Below are 22,095 nucleotides of genomic sequence, written 5' to 3' on the forward strand. Positions count from 1 at the left end.
ACTCACGGTGTCTGTTTTACAGGTTCCGGTCATTGGACTTTGGGAAGTCATACTCATATCATTGGTAGTAATTATCGTATCTTAACCTGTGGACTAATTGGATCCAGGACCCATACCCGGGGATCGGATCCGTGTTTCTTCATTGGCGCCATCCGTGTTGGTGTTAGAACTGCATAATTTTGTCTCTGTCGGTTTTTGGTTCATTTGATATGAGTAAACTTCCTGAAGGGCCAACGGGAACTGCTGCACCCGATTCACGTGTAACTAACACAGAAGCACCTCCGGGTCTTATTGTTTTTGCACGTATCACGACTCCGGGTGGCCGTGCTCTTGAACGTGTCATTGCTCCGGGGTCACGAATCACTAAGGTAACACCTGGGGGTTTTTTCCTAGAAAATGTTACAACACCAACCGATCCACTCTCACAAACATGGGACGTGCCTTGGCACCTGAAGGTTCTAATTTGGGTCAAAAACGAATTACGGATGAGACTCGCCGGAAACGGCCATAATTGGATCTGGAAAATGATTCAGGCGATTCTGACATCGCGAGATCTCACCAACGTAATTCTAGATCCAAAGGAGCATTAACTCCTGAAGAGTGGCTCCGCATGCAACAACAAAATTTGGTGGCTGAATATGAGCGAAGAAAACGTAATGAAAGACTTCATGCTCGCACTTTGGATTATGAGGAATCCCCTAGAGGATCTCCTTCCCCTCCACCAATAGTGCGAGGAAGTCAGATTCGTTACAGCCAACAGGCGGAGCCGGAGTTTGGCGAGTTACCAAGGCTACGCCCTCGTCCTCGCATAGACATGCGGATACCATCTTATTTGGACGAGTTTGATAGTTACGATTCATCTTACCACCCGGGAGATTACAGTATGTATACCGGGGATAGTAAGATGAGCTCCCAGGCGAGAAGTAGTCGTCCGCATGACACCGTCCGCCACACCAAGTACCATAGAAATGCTGAGCGAGACTTTACCAAACCATATCGCCCCGCAGCTTTTGCCAAAAAATCAAAATTTATAGCGAGCATTGCCACAACACCCTTTCCTGTTAATGCTAAAATACCTACATCGGTAGGTAAATACAATGGTATGACTGATCCAAGCGATCATCTCCAGAACTTTGTGGCGGTAGGTGGTGTTAGTGGTTGGACGCTTCCCTATTGGTGTCACATGTTCGCATTGACACTAACAGGGGCAGCAAGAGAGTGGTTTGAAAAGTTGCCTGATGGTGAAATTTCTAGCTGGGACGATTTGGTGAAAAAATTTTCTCAGCAGAAGAAACATACTCGAGACCAATCAGAAATTTTAGATGTCGTTCATCGCGATAACGAGTCTATAGAAGATTTTATCACCAGGTTTAACAATGAGAGCCTGAACATCGGTGGAATTAGTAAAGACATGCTTCGGGGCGCCTTCCGCAAAAACGTCAGATGTGATGATTTAGTCCGTACACTTACTGGCAGAGATGGAATGCCAAAAGAGTGGGACGATCTCATGACTGCGGCAAAGGTGTATGCTAACACTGAGAAAACATTGAGAAATGGTAACCCGAAGCAAAAATTCAAAGTCGAGTTTCAAACTCCAAGACCTAATAGACAGGCGAAAGGCCCTATTTGGTCAAGGCTTCAGCCAAGTGCGGAAGCATCAAAACCATTTGATGCACGATCCCTCATAGGCAACAAAAACAAAGTAGGACCCTCGAACCGAGGTCCCAATAATTGGACTCCTCTTTTAAAGACTCCTGCTGAAATTCTCACCACGGAGAATGTGAATTTTAAAAAACCACAGCCACTGACAAGAAGATCATTCATTGACCCGAAAAAGCGTTGTTCGTATCATGATGACATTGGTCATAATACGAATGAATGCAGAACATTAAAAAATGAAATTGAAGCAGCTGTAAAGTCTGGAAAACTTGGACACTTGGTAAAAGGTGGAAACCTGAAAATGGTAAAGCTCCCGTACGGGATATCCAAGGTCCGAGTAAAAAGCAAGTCAGAGATTTAAACGTCCATATGATACAAGGCGGGTACGATACAAGGAAAAAGAGGAAGGAGTCTGATGATGAGGACTGGAAGAATGAGCCAGTGATCTTTCCTCGTATCAAGGGGGGCTCGAATAACAAAAACCCCTTGATTATCACTGCCCAATTCGGACATTACCGTTCCCAATACGTCTTCTTCGACACCGGTAGTACTTCCGACATTATGTATGAACAATGTTTTGAACAGCTTGACGAGGAAGATAAGGAAATATTAAAACCTATCCACGCTCCAGTATCAAGGTTCGGAGAGGAAATAATGCATCCGCGGGGTGTAATTTCATTCCCAGTCACCTTAAGTGACGGAATTCACTCTAGGACTGAGGAAGTCGAGTTTTTGGTTCTGCCAGCAACATCAAAACATGACATTATTCTTGGACGAGAAGCGATTGGTGACTTTAATGCTCATCCGTCCACAGCACATGGTGCAGTAGGAGTTCCAACTTACACTAGCATAGCAATAATTTATGTTAATCGGCACTGCTTTGCAACCGAGAGCTCAAAACCAAACAAAATTCCAAAACAAACTGTGAAGACTGAACCAGAGAAATGGGTTTTGAACAAAAAATTTCCTGATCAAACTGTAACAATAGGACCTGCTATTTCCGAGATAGTGCGGACCTTCTTGAAACAGTTATTATCAAAGAATATTGATGTTTTTGCATGGCAACCCGCAGATATGACCAGTGTTCCGAGGAACATTGCGGAACACAAGTTAAGGGTAAACCCGTTGTTTACGCCAATTGTTCAGAAACAACGTAAGATGGGTACGGAACAAACAAAAGCAATGAATGAGCAAGTCCAGGACCTCTTACAAGCTGGGATCATCCGCCCAATTCGTTATCAGACCTGGGTTGCTAATCCAGTTATGGTTCCCAAAAGCAATGGGTCATGGCGGATGTGCATTGATTTCAAAGATCTAAATAAAGCATGTCCCAAAGATTGTTATCCCTTACCAGAAATAGATCTCAAGGTTGATGCTGTGGCACCATTCAAATTCAAATGCTTCTTGGATGCCTATAAGGGCTACCATCAGATCCGCATGGCAGCGGGCGATGAGGACAAAACAACATTTCGTACCGATCAAGGCACTTTTTGTTACAAAATGATGCCTTTCGGACTAAAAAATGTGGGAGCCACATATCAACGATTAATGGACATAGTGTTCAAAGACCAAATTGGCCGAAATTTAGAAGTATATATGGATGATCTCGTAATAAAAAGTGTTAAGGAAAACCAGATGTTGAGAGATATTGAAGAGACGTTCGAAACCTTGAAAGGTATCAACATGAAGCTGAATCCGGCCAAGTGCTCATTTGGAATGGAAGAAGGAAAGTTTTTGGGAGTGATTGTCACGGATGCGGGCTTCAAAGCTAATCCAGATAAAGTTCAAGCTATAGCCCGCATGCCTTCCCCATCTTCCCTCAAAGAAGTTCAGACATTAAATGGTCGATTGGTTTCCTTGAATCGTTTTTTGGCGAATCATGCAGCCAAGTCGCATCCTTTCATTTCAACTTTAAGAAATTGTCTCAAGAAAGCACAATTTAAGTGGACCGCCGAGGCCGAAAAAGCTTTTTTGGAGATTAAAAAATGTTTGATGGAACTTCCCACGTTAACAGCACCCTAAGCGGGAGAACCTTTAACGTTATACCTATCAGCTTCAGACATTGCTATCGGGGCTGTCCTTCTGACAGATCGCAAGAATGTTCAAACACCAATCTACTATGTCAGCAGAACACTATCAGACCCAGAAACAAAATATTCCATGCTAGAAAAACTTGTTTTGGCACTGGTCTACGCTGCATGACGCCTCCGCAGATACTTTCAAGGGCACCCCATCAATGTCTTAACTGGATACAAGCTCAAAGACGTTCTCAACAAGCCAGAATTGTCTGGGCGATTGGCCAAATGGGCCATCGAACTAGGTGAACACGCAATATAATACAAACCTAGGCCAGCAATCAAAGGGCAAGTGTTGGCGGACTTCGTGACAGAGGTCCCGCGTCACAAAGAAAAAGAATGTTTGATTGAGTAACAACCCCAAGCACCCCCGGAATCAGGAAAGATTTTGGTCCTTATTTACGGATGGAGCTTCAAGCAGTGAGGGATGTGGCGCAGGCCTCAGGTTAGTCAATCCTGAAGGCCATGAGTTTACATATGCCATAAAGTTGGACTTCAAAAGTACCAACAACGAGGCAGAATATGAAGCTTTTTTTGGCAGGCTTGAGGATAGCTAAAAAGCTTGGGGTTAAAAGCATTTGGAAGCCCGAGTGGATTCCATGTTGATTGCGGGACAGATCAACGGCACATACGAAGCAAAAAATGATATCATGGCGTCATATGTGTCACAGGCGAAAGATCTGATGCTCCAATTCTCTTCTTGCAAAGTCATTCATATAAAGAGAAGTGAGAACAGATCAGCGGATGCCCTCAGTAAATTGGCTTCAACAAACTTCGAACACTTTGCCAAAGACATCCGCATCGAAATATTGGATCGCCTGTCTGTCCCGCAACATCAGGTTTTAGTGATTCAAACGAGAGTGGAATCCTGGATGACACCGATTACAGCATACCTGTCGTCTGGAGTACTTCCGGAGGGTAAAACAGCGGCCATGAAGATAAAGCACAAAGCCTTGAATTACCAAATTCTCGATGGTGTCTTATACCGACGTTCTTTCCTCGGACCACTATTACGATGTGTGGATGCTGAGGACGCGAACTACTTAATCAGAGAGGTTCACGAAGGCATTTGTGGTCTTCACGCTGGCCCGCGTATGGTCGTGACGAAGTTAATGAATGCCGGATATTATTGGCCAGGGATGCACTTGGATGCTGTGAAAGAAATCAGAAAGTACGATTCTTGTCAGCGGCATGCCCCTAACACGTTGCGACCAAAGAACGAGTTAGTTCCAGTCACCTCAGCTTGGCCGTTCCAAAAATGGGCTATTGATATCATGGGACCTTTCCCTAAAGCCCCTGGACGGGTCAAATTCTTAATAGTAGCCATCAACTACTTTACAAAGTGGGTAGAGGCTAAACCGGTTGCTTCCATAACAGCATCAAGTGTTAAAAAATTCCTGTGGGAATCATATGCCGGTTCGGCCTCCCTCTAGAGCTCGTTAGTGACAACGGGACACAATTTGCGGACAGTGGGTTACAAGAATGGTTAAAAGAGCTACACATTTCTCAAACCTTTACCTTTGTAGCTCACCCACAAGCGAATGGTCATGTTGAAAGAACTAATCGGACCATCAAAGAGGGAATCAAGGCCAGATTAGGAACTAAAAGGACGGGTTGGGTCGATGAATTGCCCCATGTGTTATAGGTCTTCCGCACTCAGAAAAATTCCAGTAATTTCGAAACCCCCTTTAGTTTAACTTATGGCACAGAGGCCATGATTCCGGCCGAAATCGGAATTCCATCCGCCAGAGTTCTCATGATTGAAGATAACGATCATGAACTCCGGATGAACCTTAACCTCTTTGAGGAAAGGAGGGAATTGGCATCGATCGGAGAGCATAATTATAAACGCCAGTTGCAAAAATATTATAACTCTCGGATCCAAAGATGTGAATTCGACGCGGGAGACTTCGTCTTCCGCAGTAATGAAGCCTCAGGGCAAGAGCCTCCGGGCAAGTTAGCCCCTACCTGGGAAGGACCTTATAGAATCCAGAAAGTTCTATCTAAAGGTGCCTATAAATTAGAAAGGCTGGACGGGACGGAGATCCCTAGGTCTTGGAATGGGGCTCAACTGAGGAAGTGTTACTTTTAGTAAGTTTGTCTGTTGGCCTGCGTGCCTAGTTAGATATCAAGAACCATTGTAATTTCGTTTCCTGTAATACGGCTTACGCCTCAGTTATGAAAATTTTCTTTTCAGTCATATGAGACTTGTATTATTATGTAATCCTTTATTGGCATAAAAAGAAGATCCTATACATATTTATATTATGACAAATAAATAAAATATAGCAGATACAAAATCAAACCTTCTTTATTCACACAAATGGGATTACAAACAAACAAAAAAAAAGATCAAGTTACAAGAACGGAAAAATTCATGGTACAGCATCATTATGCTCCGCACCCTCGCCTCCCGCATCATCAGCAGGTTCGTCATCTTCTCCTTCTTCGTTTTCTTCATCAAGATCAAGGAGAGTCTTTAGCTGCTTGATGCTATCCTCCTTATCAGCAAGCTCGGATATCTGTTCCGTCAAAGAAAATTTCAAAAAATCAAAGTCCTTTGATTTCTGTTTGAGGATGGCAACAGTATCTTGGCCAGCCAAAACATACTCCTCAGGAAGCTTGGAGTTTAATCCAAACTGATAACCTTCTTGGAAGCCTAGTTGGCGACCACCTGTTTAGAAGCTTTGAGAAGGATAGCAACACAATTCCCAAGCTCATCACTAGCCCGGACATCAGCAATGACCTGTCAAAATCATCACGTATAAATAACTCTAAACACTTAGATTATTTGTGGCTAGAATTGAATACATACCTTGGGAATAGTTTCCGCCAATAGCCATTTTTGATCCGCCTTGGCCCGCACAAGCTCCATCTTGTGACCAGCGCACTCCAAAGCTTGGTCACGATTTTTGGCATTAAGATCAGAAAGACGCTTGTCTTTGGCCGACGATTCAGCCTGCAGAGCCTCAATCAATTTGGCCTGTTCAGCCATCGTTTTGGCTTGTTCTTCCAGTTGCTTTTGAAGAACAACCGCGTTTTCTTCAGCAGCAGACCGGGCAACTTTCTCCACTTCCAGAGCCTGGCCGGCTTCTCTAGCTTCGTTTATAGCCCTAAGAGCTTCTTCTTTGGCATCGGAAGCAGAGGCCGCCAGTTCTTCCCATTCTTCATTCATCGCCAGCCAATCTCTGGTTATCTCATGGGTAGTGGAAATAGAATTTGCCACATAGTAAGTATGGGAGTTCAGCAACTCCTGGCGGACGCTGAGGCGACGTCTTTCCTTTTCACCATGCGGAAGACTCTCCCGCAGAAATTCATTACATGCGTTCACGTCACGGAATGTCGAATCCCGACGTAAGGTCCAATTAGGTTGATGCGGGGTAGGGTCTTCCTCTTCAGGAGTAGGGGAAGTTTGGGAAGCATAAGGGAACGTGCTTATCCCCCCTTGATCCCTAAAACGGTAAACATTATGAGGGAGACACCTTGGCATGATCAGTCGTGTCGACCCCCTTACCCTTCAAAGGCGAATCATCCACCACAACTACCGGGTCCTCGGCAGTATTAGGAGGCGGTGGTGGCGGACGAACAGAAGAATCCTTCAAACCGGAAATACCTTTAGAGAGGTTATTTAGGTTCACTGAAAAACATCAGCAAATGAGTTAGAAACATTCCAATCCACAACAACTAACAAGTGAAAAGATATAGCTTACCTAACGAAGGATCGTCAGCGTCAAGTTGATCCAAACGGGCTTCCAAAGTAGCAGGGTTGGTCTTTTTAGATTTCTTCTTCTTCAAGACAATCTTGATGGGATTAGTCTTGCGTTTTCCAGCCGCTTTGGAGACACTCGCCTCACTCGCTTGACGATCACCCTCAGAGGTGACGTCATCAGACGCAGGTCTCTTACCTTCTGCAGCATTATCTTGATCCGCCGTTTGGCTAGACGCAGCCCTCTGGCGAGTGAGACCTGCAGATGAGCCCACAGCTCTATTAACATCAGTTGAATAAGCTTCTTCACAAAGTGATGACTCCTCACTATATGAAAAGAGTACAATCACTCCGCTAGAAGTAATAGCAGTTACGGGTTGGGGTTTCAAAATGCCCTCACCTCTCTAGATACAATCTTTAACATATGCCTCACCTTTGGCATACATCGCCTCGGAAACTTTAGGTTCCGGGCGGAAAGCTGTGGGGAATATAAAATTATAACGGGTGCGCTCAAGGAAAGGCGCAACCCTTTTATCGATCGGGCGTCGCACCATCATTCCCCCCTCATGATCCAACAAAGTGCTAAAGGCGGAACCCTCGCCTATACAAAGAATAAAACAAGTCAGGCATTGGACGTTCATAATAAGAGAGAAACACAGATATCATACGAAACTTACTCTTGTTGGTCATTTCATAATACGTTTCCAACTTGGGAAATGGCCACAGACGGCTCATCTTGGCACTCACCATAGCCCCTTCATGAATTGGGCGCAGGGGAGTTGGCGTGGATATCAGCGTCTTATACCACGCCTGCTCCTCATGAGCACTGGCGGGAACCACAGGAATGGGAGCGTCCGCTTTGCGTTTGGTCATCTTGAAGGGAACGACGTCTTCCCGGATCCAGAAAAATTTTGGCTTCCAGCCATGGAGGCTACGGAGCCATTCAGTGCCTATAATCCTCTTCTCGATGGAGGCGAAACTGTACCATCCATCACAAAGGTCATCTTATAAAAAATGGCAAACATGCCAACAGTCGGTTCTAGGTTATGAGTTTGGCAACAAAATTCGAAATGTCGAATTCTCAACATCCCAAAGGGGTGGATCTGGGATAGATGAATCCCATAAGTTGTTAAGATCGATCCGACAAATTTGGTAATCAGAACCCGGAAGTTCCCCGTGGTAAAATGGTCCACGTAGACAGCCATTTTATTTGGAGGAGGACTAGTGGCAATAGAACCACTAGTAGGACGTTCCGGTTCCCACTCCATCGTTAATCCGTAAATGTTAACAACATCATTATAATCTTCTTCTTTAAGACAGACGACTACGTCGTTGATGGTGGGGGTATTCTTCTTCTCTTTAGCCATTTCAGGTCCAAGGAAATTAAGAGATCTCAGAAAGTTGCAGAAAAGTTTCAAGTATTTGAAAGAAATTATGAAAGTAATAAAGGTTAAATGGAAGTCACAAAGGCCCTATTTATACTCATCGCAATTAATACGATTCATAAAGTGACAGAGGAGAGAGAAACCGCGGACCGCCAGATTGTTGACACGTCAGGCGGGAATTTCAAGATAATGCAAACAGGCTGTCACTAGCGTTCTTCACGTCTTGTCAGTTGTCCTAAAAAAGTTTCTCTCTCCGCCACGTCATCATAGTTATCCAACCGTTTAAACATTTCAAAAAAGCTGTAAATTTCAAAAATATCTTTTAAAGATATTTTATCCAAACAGTTGAATGTCCGCAAAATTTAAAGAGGTTTTCTCATTAATTATTCAAAAGATGATTACAAAATGAGAAAGGAAAGTTACAAGTGATAAAAATCTAAGAATATCCTAAGGGTTCGAGCCTGATGGATCTTCCGGAGACTTCTGCGAAGTATCGTCTGAGGAATCGTCCTCAGATTCCTCCCCAAGGTAACTCTTCAAAAGTTGTACACCGTCGTATACGGAAGCAAACTCCGGAAGCGCATCTTGTAAAGGAAACACTAAAGTGTCATGCTCCTTGACCCTGTCCGCACGATCTTGTTTGACGTTTACACCATATAGCGGATGGTCTTGAAATGTGCGGTTGCTTCGAGTATAATTCACTCCTTCATGGAAGCCCGCCATACGCCCAAGCGAATAAGAGGCAGCCATCACATTGGCAAAGCTATCGTTCAGCTCCTTACTTCCTTTAATGTGGCAGAGGACCTGTTGAGACAAAAACATAAGTTTCCAATATCAAAGAATAAGAGTGAAATAATAAACGATAAAGATTAACTTACAGCATCAACTCCCCGAGTAAGGAACCACTGACGGTCCTGCTCTGCACGCTCTGCCCGCGCTTAGAATTTCTTCGATTCCGCGATAATTTCCTCATAAGCTTTGAGGAGCGAGTCATAAGTAGTCTGAATTTCAGCAGCACTTTGATCTTTAAGACTGACTCGTTCCTTTTGTAACTTTAGCTCCTCCTCAAGCTCATGAATTCGGGCACCCTGAAGAGCAACTTGATTCTCTAACAAGGAGTTGGTTTCATGGGCACGGGCTAAATTATCTTTATCCTTCTGAGCCTTGGCCCGATCTGCCTCATGAATAGAATTTTGCCTTTCATAGGCTTCTTTCCATCTCCGAGCAGCGTCCGCGTTACGATCCTTCTCACTCTTGAGGGCGTTCTTCGCGTCGGCTTGTTTCCATCTAGCAGTTTGGGCGGCAATACGATGCCCCTCAGCCTCTTTTTTGGCAGCCTCAGTGGCCGGCCGAGCCTCTGCCACTTTCCCGCCAAGAGTACGCCACTCACTTAAGATCTCCTGGCTACCGGCCAAAGCATTAGCTAGATGATAAGCTACGTTTGTGTGAAGTTCATGGCGGGAAAGGTCACGTTGAACTGCCATCTCATCGGGTGGCGTACAGTGTTCAACGAAATCCATACAAGTTCTGGGATGGGAGAACCGAGACCCGTTAGTAATCCCCCATGGAGGGACAAACAATTCATGAGTATCACCCAGGCCCGTATCCCCATAGTAACGAGAACCCGAAGGTTTAAGGCGAACTGGGGTTGAAAAAGGCTGTTGGGGAGGAGGCTGAGGAGGAGACTCCTCAGTCCCAAAACCCTTCTCATTAACAGTAGGATCATCCTGCTGACCACCAGTACCACCCCCAGCCTCAAAAAGGTAGTTAAAACGATCATCAGTCTCAGACTGGACGTTAGCCCCCTCTATAGTGGCAGTATCAATCGGAGGGGTTAGCACTCTCTCCTATACCAAGGGTGAGGATGGTTGATCCTCCGTGATAATATTGCTAGAAGGAGTCGGAGGCTTATCCTCCACATTCTTCTCTGGAGAAGGAGATGGTTGCTGTTCAGTTTGAGGAGTTGGTGTAGGCAACTTCTCAGAGACATCTTCACAAAAGATCGTGGGTCTATAAAAACAAAAGCTATTTTTAGCTACACATCTTATGAAAGTATAGTACTTAAAAAAGATTAATATGTACCTTCAACAGTGTCAATACGGTCGGCAAGGCTGTATTGTGGCTTTTTAGGACGACGAATTTTTCGTTTCTTTTTCGAAGGTCCCGCCTCAACATTCGCAGTCTCGACGCCCGCTTGTCCCGTCTGAGAAGCTACAAAAGCTCTCTTTTTCTCCAATTCTGCCAATAAAGACGAGACAGAGGAACGTTTAAGAATATCCTCATCAGAATCCTTCTCTTCTTGAGAGGCAGAAAAATCAGGAGAATCGCCATCGTCATCACCGAAGGATAAGGTTGTGGTCATTCCATCGGAAGTAATAGCATTAAGAGGATGAGGGTTTAAAACATACGCACCTGTTTTGAAGGTGGCATCTGAAGTGATAGGCTCAGCCCGAACCTTTTTTGGAAAAAGGAATCGAGACTTAGTCTTAGCAAGGATGGGTTGATCCCCCGCCTCGCGGATGCTTTTATGCACACACCCTTTGTCCTCAAAAAGGGCATTAAGCATGGAACTCCGACCTGAAAACATAAAAGTTGATCTATAAGAATACTCAAGTAAGAAAAAAGACGATAACAAATAACTTACGTTCATGCAGGTCCACAAAAATAGGTTCCATAAATTCTGCCGGCCACAAACGGCTCATGCCTGCCCACACTAGGGCTTCCTCTGGCAATGCACGCATAGGTGTTGGTTCCGTCATGAGAATACGATACCAGCCACGACCTTCGTGAGCAGCCGTCACAACATCCGGGAGAGCAGAATTTACCGGACGGCGGACCATAGATAAAGGAATAACGTCTTCAGAAATCCAGAAGAATTTGCTCTGCCAGTCTGTAGAAAGCTTTTCAACTTCGTACCCGATACGCCGATCGGAAACTTCTTGACATATGTACCAGCCATTACGATTAACAAAACGATAAAAAACTGGAAGTCGGTCAGCATGAGGTACAATATCACGTGCTATACATACGAATTCGTAGTGACGAATTCGCATCATAGCACGTGGATGCAGTTGGGATATATGGATCCCATAGACGGTTAACACTTTTTCAAGGAATTTCGTTATAGGTAAACGGATGTTCTCATGAACAAAGTAATCAGAATACAAAGCCATTTTCCCAGGAGGTGGGAAACTGGCTATCGAACCAGGGCCTGGAAACTCAGGTTCCCACTCTGGTGGAATACCATAAGTCTCTAACAACTTCTCATAGTCAGAATAATCCCATAAAATCTCTATCTCGTCAACCTCTGTTTGAACGTTCGACATTTTAGGAAGATTTAAGGAGGACATATAAGAAAGATTCGATAATTTATTAGAGAAAAAATAAGAAGATAATCAGAAGAAAAGAGTGATAAAACTTCTAAAGGAAGGAGTCTCTCCTTATTTATACCAATCGCAATTAATGCAATGTGATATGAACAGTAGAGAGAGAAAAACATCACCCAACCAGTGACTGTCACGTCATGCGGGAAATTCGAAAAAGAGAAAAAGTTGTACAGTCGGGTACAGTGACAGCCGTAAAAAACGTTCCATCACCTGTTCACGCGCCTGCGAGTGGTCAACTTGTCATTTTTCATGATTATCCATACCGTCAGAAGATATTTTCTACCTAACTTCTGAACAATAAAAATCCCCAACACGCATTAAGTCTAGAATTTCACCCGCATAAAAATTTCACACGGAAGAAACACTGGACTGGGGGGACTTGTAGAGGTAGGGTACCAAAAAGACCCAAATACCCTTAAGTACCACCCGCGGGTTACAGAAAATCCTCTTATAAGCCACCCGCGGGACACATGGGCCACCCGCATATCACGAATGAAGAGGAACGTCCTCATAACACACGCGGAAGCATCCTGGCATCCTCAAAAGCCATCCGCATGACAGGATATCTGTCCGCCTAATATCCGGAAGACAATGCCAGCGGACAGCTGTCATCACTCAAATACTCTCTAGAAGGAGGTTCATGATTCTTACTTGGGGAATTCGTGACTGAACAACCAATGAATAAAGGACATCTGGCCAGTTTGTTATAACTGTGCACATGGCCAGGGTGCATTCCATCCTATCTTTGGGCGACGCGTGTCTAGGTTGTTATACTCATGCACATGGGACGTATAGCTCAACCTATCACAAGAGGACACGCGTCCAGGCAGTTATCAAAGATCTTCTAGAAGAGGACAGCTGACCCAATCACTTTCCTACATCCTTTGGCTATAAATACCTTGTCAAACGGTATGAGGTATTCTTTCACTCACTTGCATTCTGACTACACTTAGTCTGTTTACTTCAGTACTTTCTCCATTTACGAACGTTACTGATTCTCACGCCGGAGGGTGGTTACAGGAAGATCCCCCCTCTTGTCCTTCCTGTAAGGAGACTCACGGTGTCTGTTTTGCAGGTTCCAGTCATTGGACTTTGGGAAGTCATACTCATATCATTGGTAGTAATTATCGTATCTTACCCTGTGGACTCATTGGATCCAGGACCCATACCCGGGGATCGGATCCGTGTTTCTTCATATATATATATATATATATATATATAAAAGTATCGCAAGTCAATTTTCTTATTATAAACTTAGGGGTGCAAATGAACCGAGCCGCTCGTGAGCTATTTGAGGCCGACTCGTGAAAAAGCTCGATCGATCCGAGCCTAAACAAGTCCGATCTCAAGCTCGAGCCTTAAAGTGACCTTGTTTATTTAATAAACGAGTATGAATCTGAGCTTTACTTGTTGAGCTCCATCGGCTCTCAAGTCTTTGATTTTTATAGTTTGTATATAGTATATGATCAGTTATTATTGATTAATATAACATACAATGTTACGAAAAATAGCTAAATAGTTATAAATATATAGAACTAATTAATAAAATTATAATTGAAAAAAATATTAAAATAATTATAAATATATAAGAATTAATTAATAAATAATAAAAGAGTCGGCATTTAAAAAACTACTCAGCTTATAAATATAGATTGCATCCTGTATATAGAACAATAATAATAATGATAATAATACTCCTAATTAAGAAGGATATTGGGCTGGGGTTCTGTGATCAACTCCCAGACTTATCACGCCTTCTTTCCTTTCTTATTCATTACCATTACAATTACTAACCCTTGCTTCCTTCCGACAGATCTCCGGCAATTGAATTGAGTCTGTTCTTCATTCATTCATCCTCCAACAACTCTTCCAATTCCATGACGGAGATGTTCCGATTCCAGCAGGAGAAGATCAGAAAAAGACTTTAATTATTATCATCCGACGACTATTTCATTCATTCTCTTCTTCTGATTAGTATTATGGCCGCCGATGCTTTCACCGCCATTCCGGCCGCCGTCTTACGAAACCTCTCCGATAAGCTTTACGAGAAGCGCAAGAATGCAGCCTTAGAGGTTTCTTTATTTTTTAATAATAATATTTTAATTGTTTACATTTCGACTTATACTTTAGGGTTTTGGATGTGTGTTTAGGTTGAAGGAATTGTCAAGCAATTGACAGCTGCTGGTGATCATGATAAGATCACTGCTGTCATTCATTTGCTCACTCATGAGTATACCTACTCTCCTCAAGCCAATCACCGAAAGGTATAACAATATTCTCATTCAATTCATATGCATTGCTTCTAATTCATTCATTTGTTGTTTTTTCTAGGGAGGCTTGATCGGCTTGGCTGCAGCTACCGTTGGTTTGAGTTCCGAGGCTGCACAACATCTAGAGGTTTCTTTCTTTCTTTCGTGCAATGTTTTTTCATATGCTATTTAGGCTTTGAAAATGATACACTTAGATTTCTGCACTCGGTGTATTACTTATGCTAACTACATCATCACATCAATCGGATTGACTTCCACTGCCCAGTGATACACTGATGTTCTGGTGGTGGAGATGTTACTTGTCACTCTTGATTCGATTTCTAATTTCACCTCAACAGCCATGATTATTTCATTAGGATCATTTTTTGTCTATGTTGTGGGGTTGTGTGTTTTCTGTTAAGGTTCCTGAAGGATAACATACATATTGGCACATTATAGAGGTGACTTAGTTTTGGAATGCCCTTAATCATTACATAGAATCTAGGATCTTTCAGGCTTAGATCTTGCAATGAATCACGACAGTGGACTTGTCAGATTATGAAATATGTTCTTAGAAAAGGCACGTGAGCTAGTGAATAGTCTCCCAGCTATTCCTTCAAAGAACAAAGTATGTAGCTTGTATAGTACCTATGGTGGCTTTGTAAATTGACTTATTGGTCTATAGCTGGGTAGGCTCAATTGAGACTATAAAGGTGGATCAGTAATGGTTCCAGGAACTCAGGAAGTGTGTAACATCAACCGTGCATTCCAAAGTCTACATAGTAGATCATTTGTATATGGTTATAGATACATGTAATCTCTATATAGATATGATTAAGCTTATATACCAAATTCATAAGCCGAATTCTCCAAATTAATTAAAGGGGCATCTGATTGAACTGTAGGTGTTTCATGTCCAGTTTACATATGATGGTCAGAAGTTGAATCATTATATCTTAGTTGGGGCTTTAGGGAGCTTCTCTTGCATTTTTTGTTAGGTTTTTGTCTTTGTTGTTGTTCTTGAAATGTCTATTGTCTCTTCACCAATGTAGACTTGCTTACTCTAATGAAAAACTTTATCAATATGGAGGATGATCTACTTTGGATCTGGGGTTTAGTAATTTGTTCCTAAAACTTTCTTAATTCTTATTTGTGCACATGCAAGAATTTCGTCTGAAACGTGCAGTTGTTCATGATAAAAAGAGTGATGTTTACAAGTTTGGTTGATGGAAATCTACTTGAAAGTGTGTTGCTGAATTCTGAACTGTTTTGACATCTCTTTTACATGTGAATGTGCAAGATTATTCAGTCTTCTTAAATTCTTTTAGCCCCATCACATTCAGTTTTATAGTGTACCATATTGATATATGATTTTAGGGTACGATTTGTTAATTTCTTTGCCATTTTCGTGCATGATAGCAAGGTGAGACACAAAGGTTGGTCAATATTTTGAAGATATCATAACATAGTGGTGTTATACTTGTACTAGACATTAAGTTCTCTATGTATACATTAATTTGTGTGAGGCATTAGAGGCTATGGTTGTTATATTGTAGTTATTTGTCTTTGATAAAATGTTTATGTACTAATTGTCTTACTATTTTTGTAACATAAATTTTATATGTTTTCTTTATTATAAGGGATCATGCTATTTCAGATAATTATTTCATTGAAAAAGGACTAATAGGTTTGGGAATTTTGTTTTCACATGATTGACTGAACTATATAGAATTTGCTTCAGCAAAGTAGCAAACCATATATTAACTACCAAAATAAGAAGTTTTTCTAACTATATCTTCATAGACAAATTAATGTTTCAGCATCTGAACCATCCGTCCACCATCTTTTATTAAATGCGCTTAGTAATGTTGTAACCAGCCTGTCACTTGTTCCAGCTGTGTGAAAAACATGTAAATGAAGTCATTTTTGGTAGCTATAGCATGTATTTCTCATGGCAATTGTAACAAGGCACTTAATAAATTTAGAGGTGAACCCGTGCTTAGGCCTTTTAGATATCTAAAGTTCAAAACTCAGGTCATCTGCATATTGATATGAGGTGGATTAACAGTATATGACTGAGCTCCATAAATCTCACTTAAATAAGTAAATATATGCTTTGGTTTAACCTCCATCCTGCCGCTGCTAAGAATAATCCTGCTTATGGTGTCCCTTATGGCCTTATTTCTCTTTAATCCATTTAAAGGATTAGAAAATTGCAATTTGGATATGTTTGTATAATATCAATACAATTTATTTTTTCTCCAAAGACACTGTTATCATAAGCATATTTCACCATGACTTGATGTTATAATTTGTTCTTTATTTTATACCTATTTGCTTACTAAATAGGAACTAGTTGATGTGAACTTTGCATAATATCACCGACTAACTTGATAATATCTATTCTCCTGTTCTCTGTTACTTTTTCAAAAAACCTGCCAGCAAATTCTACCACCAGTGATAAACTCTTTTTCTGATCAAGATAGCAGAGTTCGTTACTATGCTTGTGAAGCTTTATACAACATCGCAAAGGTGAGAATGAATTCAAATTTAATCAATCAAGCTTTCTTGGTATGATACATTTCAGCTAATCTCATGCCTTTTGCAGGTTGTTAGAGGAGAGTTCATTTTTCACTTTAACAAGATATTTGATGCATTGTGTAAGCTTTCAGCCGACTCAGATCCTAATGTACAGAGTGCTGCCCATCTGTTAGATAGACTTGTGAAGGCAAGTATTCTCATCAGACGTTATAAGTATTGACTGTTGACCATGTCTTATGAGGCTCTAACTACTTATTTTCTGTTTTACATGTGGGATACAGGACATCGTTACAGAGAGCGACCAGTTCAGGTGACTATTTTTTGGTTTTATGTTCCTGCCTGTTTGGTTCTATTTTAAATTTGTTTGGAAATTTCTATTAAGTTTCGTTTCTTTTTATCAGCATTGAGGAATTTATACCGTTGTTGAGAGAGCGGATGAATGTGTTGAATCCTTACGTCCGCCAGTTTTTGGTGGGATGGATTACGGTTTTGGACAGTGTTCCAGACATAGATATGCTGGGCTTTCTTCCTGATTTTCTTGATGGTAAAGGGATTTCAATTTAAAGTTAATAGGATGCTATTTGTCAATTCACTTGTACTTGACTAACATGATGATATTCCAGGTTTGTTTAATATGTTAAGTGATTCCAGCCTTGAAATCAGACAACAAGCTGATTCAGCACTTTCAGAATTCCTTCAAGAGATAAAGAACTCTCCAGTTAGACTACTTCCTGTTTTTTATTTCTAATTTTGTGATATGATAAATTGTATCAATGTTAATCTCACATATATTTACACTTGAAGTCTGTAGACTATGGTCGCATGGCTGAAATACTTGTACAGAGAGCAGCTGCTCCTGATGAATTTACTCGTTGGACAGCAATAACATGGGTAAGGATAAAAAATATTATGACGATTTATATTCTTATTTTATTTTATAGTTGAACTTTTATATGAGGATTTTAGGAGTTACTTGTTCGTATGTTTGTTGAGGGTTGATTAGAAAGTTACTTGTGCAGATAAATGAGTTTGTAAAACTTGGTGGAGACCAGCTTGTGCCTTATTATGCTGATATATTGGGAGCTATCTTACCTTGCATAGCTGACAAAGAAGAGAAAATACGAGTTGTAAGTCTTCGGCCTAAGTTTTTCCGTTGAATCTACTAAATGTTTGACTGATTTCCATATATATGGTATGATGTTCTGTATGTGTTTAATATACTGAGTTATGACTATCAGGTAGCCCGTGAAACAAATGAAGAGCTTCGTGCAATCCAGGCAGATCCTGCTGAAGGATTTGACGTTGGAGCAATTCTCTCCATTGCGAGGAGGTTGGCTTTAGCACTAAAGTTAAAATAATTTGTTATTGAGAATATATTAACCCTAAAAACAAATACCATAGTAAAATTACTTTACTAGTGATGTGGTTATCTTGCAGTATGGTGATGAATACATATGCATTTAGAACATACTAGAGTGTTTGTGTTGGATATATTATCTTGATTTATGTTTTTATTATATCAATCTATCAGGCAGCTATCTAATGAGCATGAGGCAACTCGAATTGAATCATTGCATTGGATTTCAACGCTTTTAAACAGACATCGCTCAGAGGTAACGCTTAATTATCATTATATGGACCTATGTTACCATGTTAGTTTAGATCTTTTAATTTTTATACTCTTTAGTTTGTCCTTCATAAGAGTTAATAATCAGTATATTTTTGCTGTACTTATAGAAATATAAGATGGATTTGGAATTGGTACACTAGCTGACAAGTTTTATGCGTATATGTGTGTGTATTGTATTATAGTATTATACCATTCACTTTTTAGCATTGCCGGTTCCTTGACAATAAGTTAGTATAAATTATATTTGAATGGGTCATTTTATATCAGGTTAATTAGTGCTCTTTGGCTTTTACACATGTCAACTTTAGGGATTTTATTAAGGAATAAGTTCATATGTGATCTCATGTGTTAAACAGGTTCTCACTTTCCTGAATGATATTTTTGACACACTTCTGAAGTCACTATCAGATCCCTCTGATCAGGTAATCTTTCTTTTCTTTTTTTGTCTGGCTTCTTTATCTGTTTATTATTACATATGCATCACAATTCAAATATGTTTTTTTTACTGTTATATTGTACTTCTGCAGGTGGTGCTCCTGGTGCTTGAGGTGCATGCAGCCATAGCAAAAGACCAATATAACTTTGCACAGCTTCTTGTTTTCTTAGTTCATAAGTTTCGGACGGATCACACTCTCCTAGAAAGGTGATCTATGTTTGTTAATATATATGTACTTTTTAGTTTTTTCTTTTCATTTTGTGATGGATTTCTTTGCTGACCTACTATGTTTTGCTCTTTCAGGCGAGGTGCTTTAATTATTCGCCGACTTTGTGTGCTTTTAAATTCTGAAAGAGTTTACCGAGAGCTCTCTAAGATTCTTGAGAAGGAAGCAGACCTGGATTTTGCATCCACTATGGTTCAGGTTCTTGTTAGCTTTTATATTCTTATAGGATGTTAACGTGACCAAGAACTTAAAATTGTTTTTAACATATCCGGGTTTTGTTTTACGTATTGTAGGCATTGAATTTGATTCTGCTTACGTCATCTGAGTTATCTGACCTACGAGATCTTCTAAAACTATCACTAGTTAATGCTGCTGGAAAAGACTTCTTTCTTTCACTATATTCCTCATGGTGCCATTCATCAATGGCCATAATAAGTCTCTGCTTATTAGCACAGGCAAGCCTTAGAACTTTTGTTGTAATATAATAACCTACTAGAATATTGTTCATGTTAAATAAAATCTATTGGTTTGTGACAGGCTTACCAACATGCAAGTGCAGTCATCCAATCTCTAACCGAGGAAGATATTAATGTTCGATTTTTAGTCCAGCTGGACAAACTGATTCACCTCTTGGAGACTCCCACTTTTGCTTATCTTAGGCTACAGGTGCTTTTTGCTGTTTATACATCTTAGAAATTTTTTTTTTACAGTTGGTTGATCAACTCTCCTTTTCGTCTTTTCTAGAATAATTCTGTTTTTCTATCTTGTATGCAGCTTCTTGAACCTGGAAGATATATACTGTTGTTAAAAGCTCTCTATGGTCTTCTCATGTTACTTCCTCAGGTTAGTTTAACTATTTAGAGCATTCACATTGGAATCCTTATATTTATCCATATAGTTTAACTAATATTATTCATAAAGTTTGTTTATCCTTAAACACCCTCTACATCGATTCCTCATATATATACATATTCAATTAAATAACGCTTATTCATCCTTTATTATATTTTATCTTTCTTACACTTCAAACAAATATATGGAATGAATATATGGTGTCCCGAATCACTATTCAATCAATATATTTATATCATACTTTCGGGAATTGGATGTAGTGCAAAATATGATAAAATTCTTTTTCTTAAATTATATGGTTTGGGATGATATACGTTTTCCAATGTGAATGCTATTGATCATTAAATTCAATACAGAACCGAATCTGTAAATCCACAGTATCTGATCTTTACTCTTTGTGCTACTGGTGATTAGCAAAGTGCTGCATTCAAGATTTTAAGGACTCGTTTAAAGACAGTACCTTCGTATTCCTTCAACAAGGAGCAACCAAATCATTTCTCAGAAGATGGTAGCATGAATGCAGGGAATGGTATAAACTTTGAATCTTGGCTGCAACGATTTCAACAGACACAACAGCAGCATCACCTGCATTCAAAATCACAAGCACTATCCCGCAACATTTCCATTTCTGCAAAGGTTTTCTTTCTTCTCCATTTATCTTAAAAACTTGCTACAAAACCTGTGTAAACGTAGGATGTCAGTGTAAACGAGTCAATCTGAGCCCAGTATTGAGCTTGGTTCGTTCATTGTTTTCTTGTTATTTAGTTACACACGCACATATGGTATTAGGAGAATGTTTATTTTAAAACCAATTATATGTTAAGAACTGCGTGAACCACATCAACTCTTGTAGAATTTATTATGTAAGTATGTAGATTTCAATATATTTGAGATCTGGTTTTAAAAAATATAAAATTGATGGTATTTCATCTAAACGCATATATGCACATCTATATGCCTATGCACACATTTTTATTTAATAAATAAAAAAATCAGAATAAATCAAAGAAAGAATGGAGAGATGAATAAATATATATATTTCAGTAATTAAATATTTCAATGAAGCAAAATATGTCTCTTATGCAGCTCTTGTGGTTCTCAAAATATTGGTTTTAAATGAACGTGCCCTTAGCATATTGTAGTTTTTATATATAATATAATAATATTGGTTTTTATTTTTATTGTAATGTTATATATAATAATTATTATGTAAATATATATATATATATATATATATATATATATAATACGATACATAAAAGTTATATATATATATATATATATAATAGGCTTGCTTAGGCACGCAAGCCTAGTCACGCGCGAGCTTCTAACGAGTCGATCGCGAGTATCTACTGAGTGACTCTGTTCGTTTACACCAGACTTATGTGATTTTCTGTAGGAGGTACAAAAACCGGAAGAAGTGAGGGGACCCGCACCTGGGGCAGAGATTAGCAGGCCTCCTTCAAGATCATCTCGAAAAGGTCCAGGACAACTACATCTATGAAGGGTTCAGCATGCAATGGGTATTTGTTGGGGGGTGGTATAAAAGTGTAAATTGTATATCGTAGCAGTTACTCTTTGTGTTCAACTTGATGAATGGGCGGTGGTTGTTTTTTCTTTATCTTTCCCCATTTCCAGAACGATAATGCTGGGACGTTGGAGCTATTTGTTTCTCCAGATGTTTGGCCTTTGTGGTTGTGTTATTTTTATTGAAAACCACAGTGCTTGAAGGCATTGCAATGTGTTACTGTTCTTGTATTAAATAATCTAGTCGTCTTATGTTTCCAATGGTTTTTGCATGGTGGCGCTTGGTTTGTATATGAGACTTACCACGGGTATAGATTTGATAATATGGCGGAATAAGAATGGGTATGGTTCGTATGGAAATGTATCTAAGTACAGACCTTTTAGGTGCGTATGTAGGATACCCACTTCTACGTGTATCAACTC

At 40.3% G+C, this 22,095-nt stretch overlaps 1 protein-coding gene across 1 annotated transcript; it reads left to right on the forward strand.

Moving 5' to 3' along the window:
• The first annotated feature begins 14,087 nt into the window (after positions 1 to 14,087).
• Positions 14,088 to 22,073, forward strand: LOC143540837 (protein VAC14 homolog). Its single transcript, XM_077033810.1, has 20 exons — positions 14,088 to 14,283; positions 14,362 to 14,475; positions 14,543 to 14,608; positions 16,903 to 16,992; positions 17,069 to 17,188; positions 17,283 to 17,311; positions 17,403 to 17,545; positions 17,625 to 17,719; positions 17,806 to 17,892; positions 18,021 to 18,128; positions 18,240 to 18,331; positions 18,533 to 18,614; positions 18,988 to 19,053; positions 19,159 to 19,274; positions 19,371 to 19,491; positions 19,587 to 19,754; positions 19,837 to 19,959; positions 20,068 to 20,136; positions 20,560 to 20,781; positions 21,545 to 22,073. The coding sequence occupies exons 1-20, from the start codon at positions 14,191 to 14,193 to the stop codon at positions 21,647 to 21,649; spliced, it is 2,109 nt and encodes a 702-aa protein (XP_076889925.1). The 5' UTR covers positions 14,088 to 14,190; the 3' UTR covers positions 21,650 to 22,073.
• Positions 22,074 to 22,095: the final 22 nt, after the last annotated feature.

The sequence above is a fragment of the Bidens hawaiensis genome, unplaced genomic scaffold (genome assembly GCF_021521415.1).
Source record: "Bidens hawaiensis isolate Kalapana, Puna unplaced genomic scaffold, B.hawaiensis_p1.1 tig00012349_1, whole genome shotgun sequence".
NCBI lineage: Eukaryota > Viridiplantae > Streptophyta > Magnoliopsida > Asterales > Asteraceae > Bidens > Bidens hawaiensis.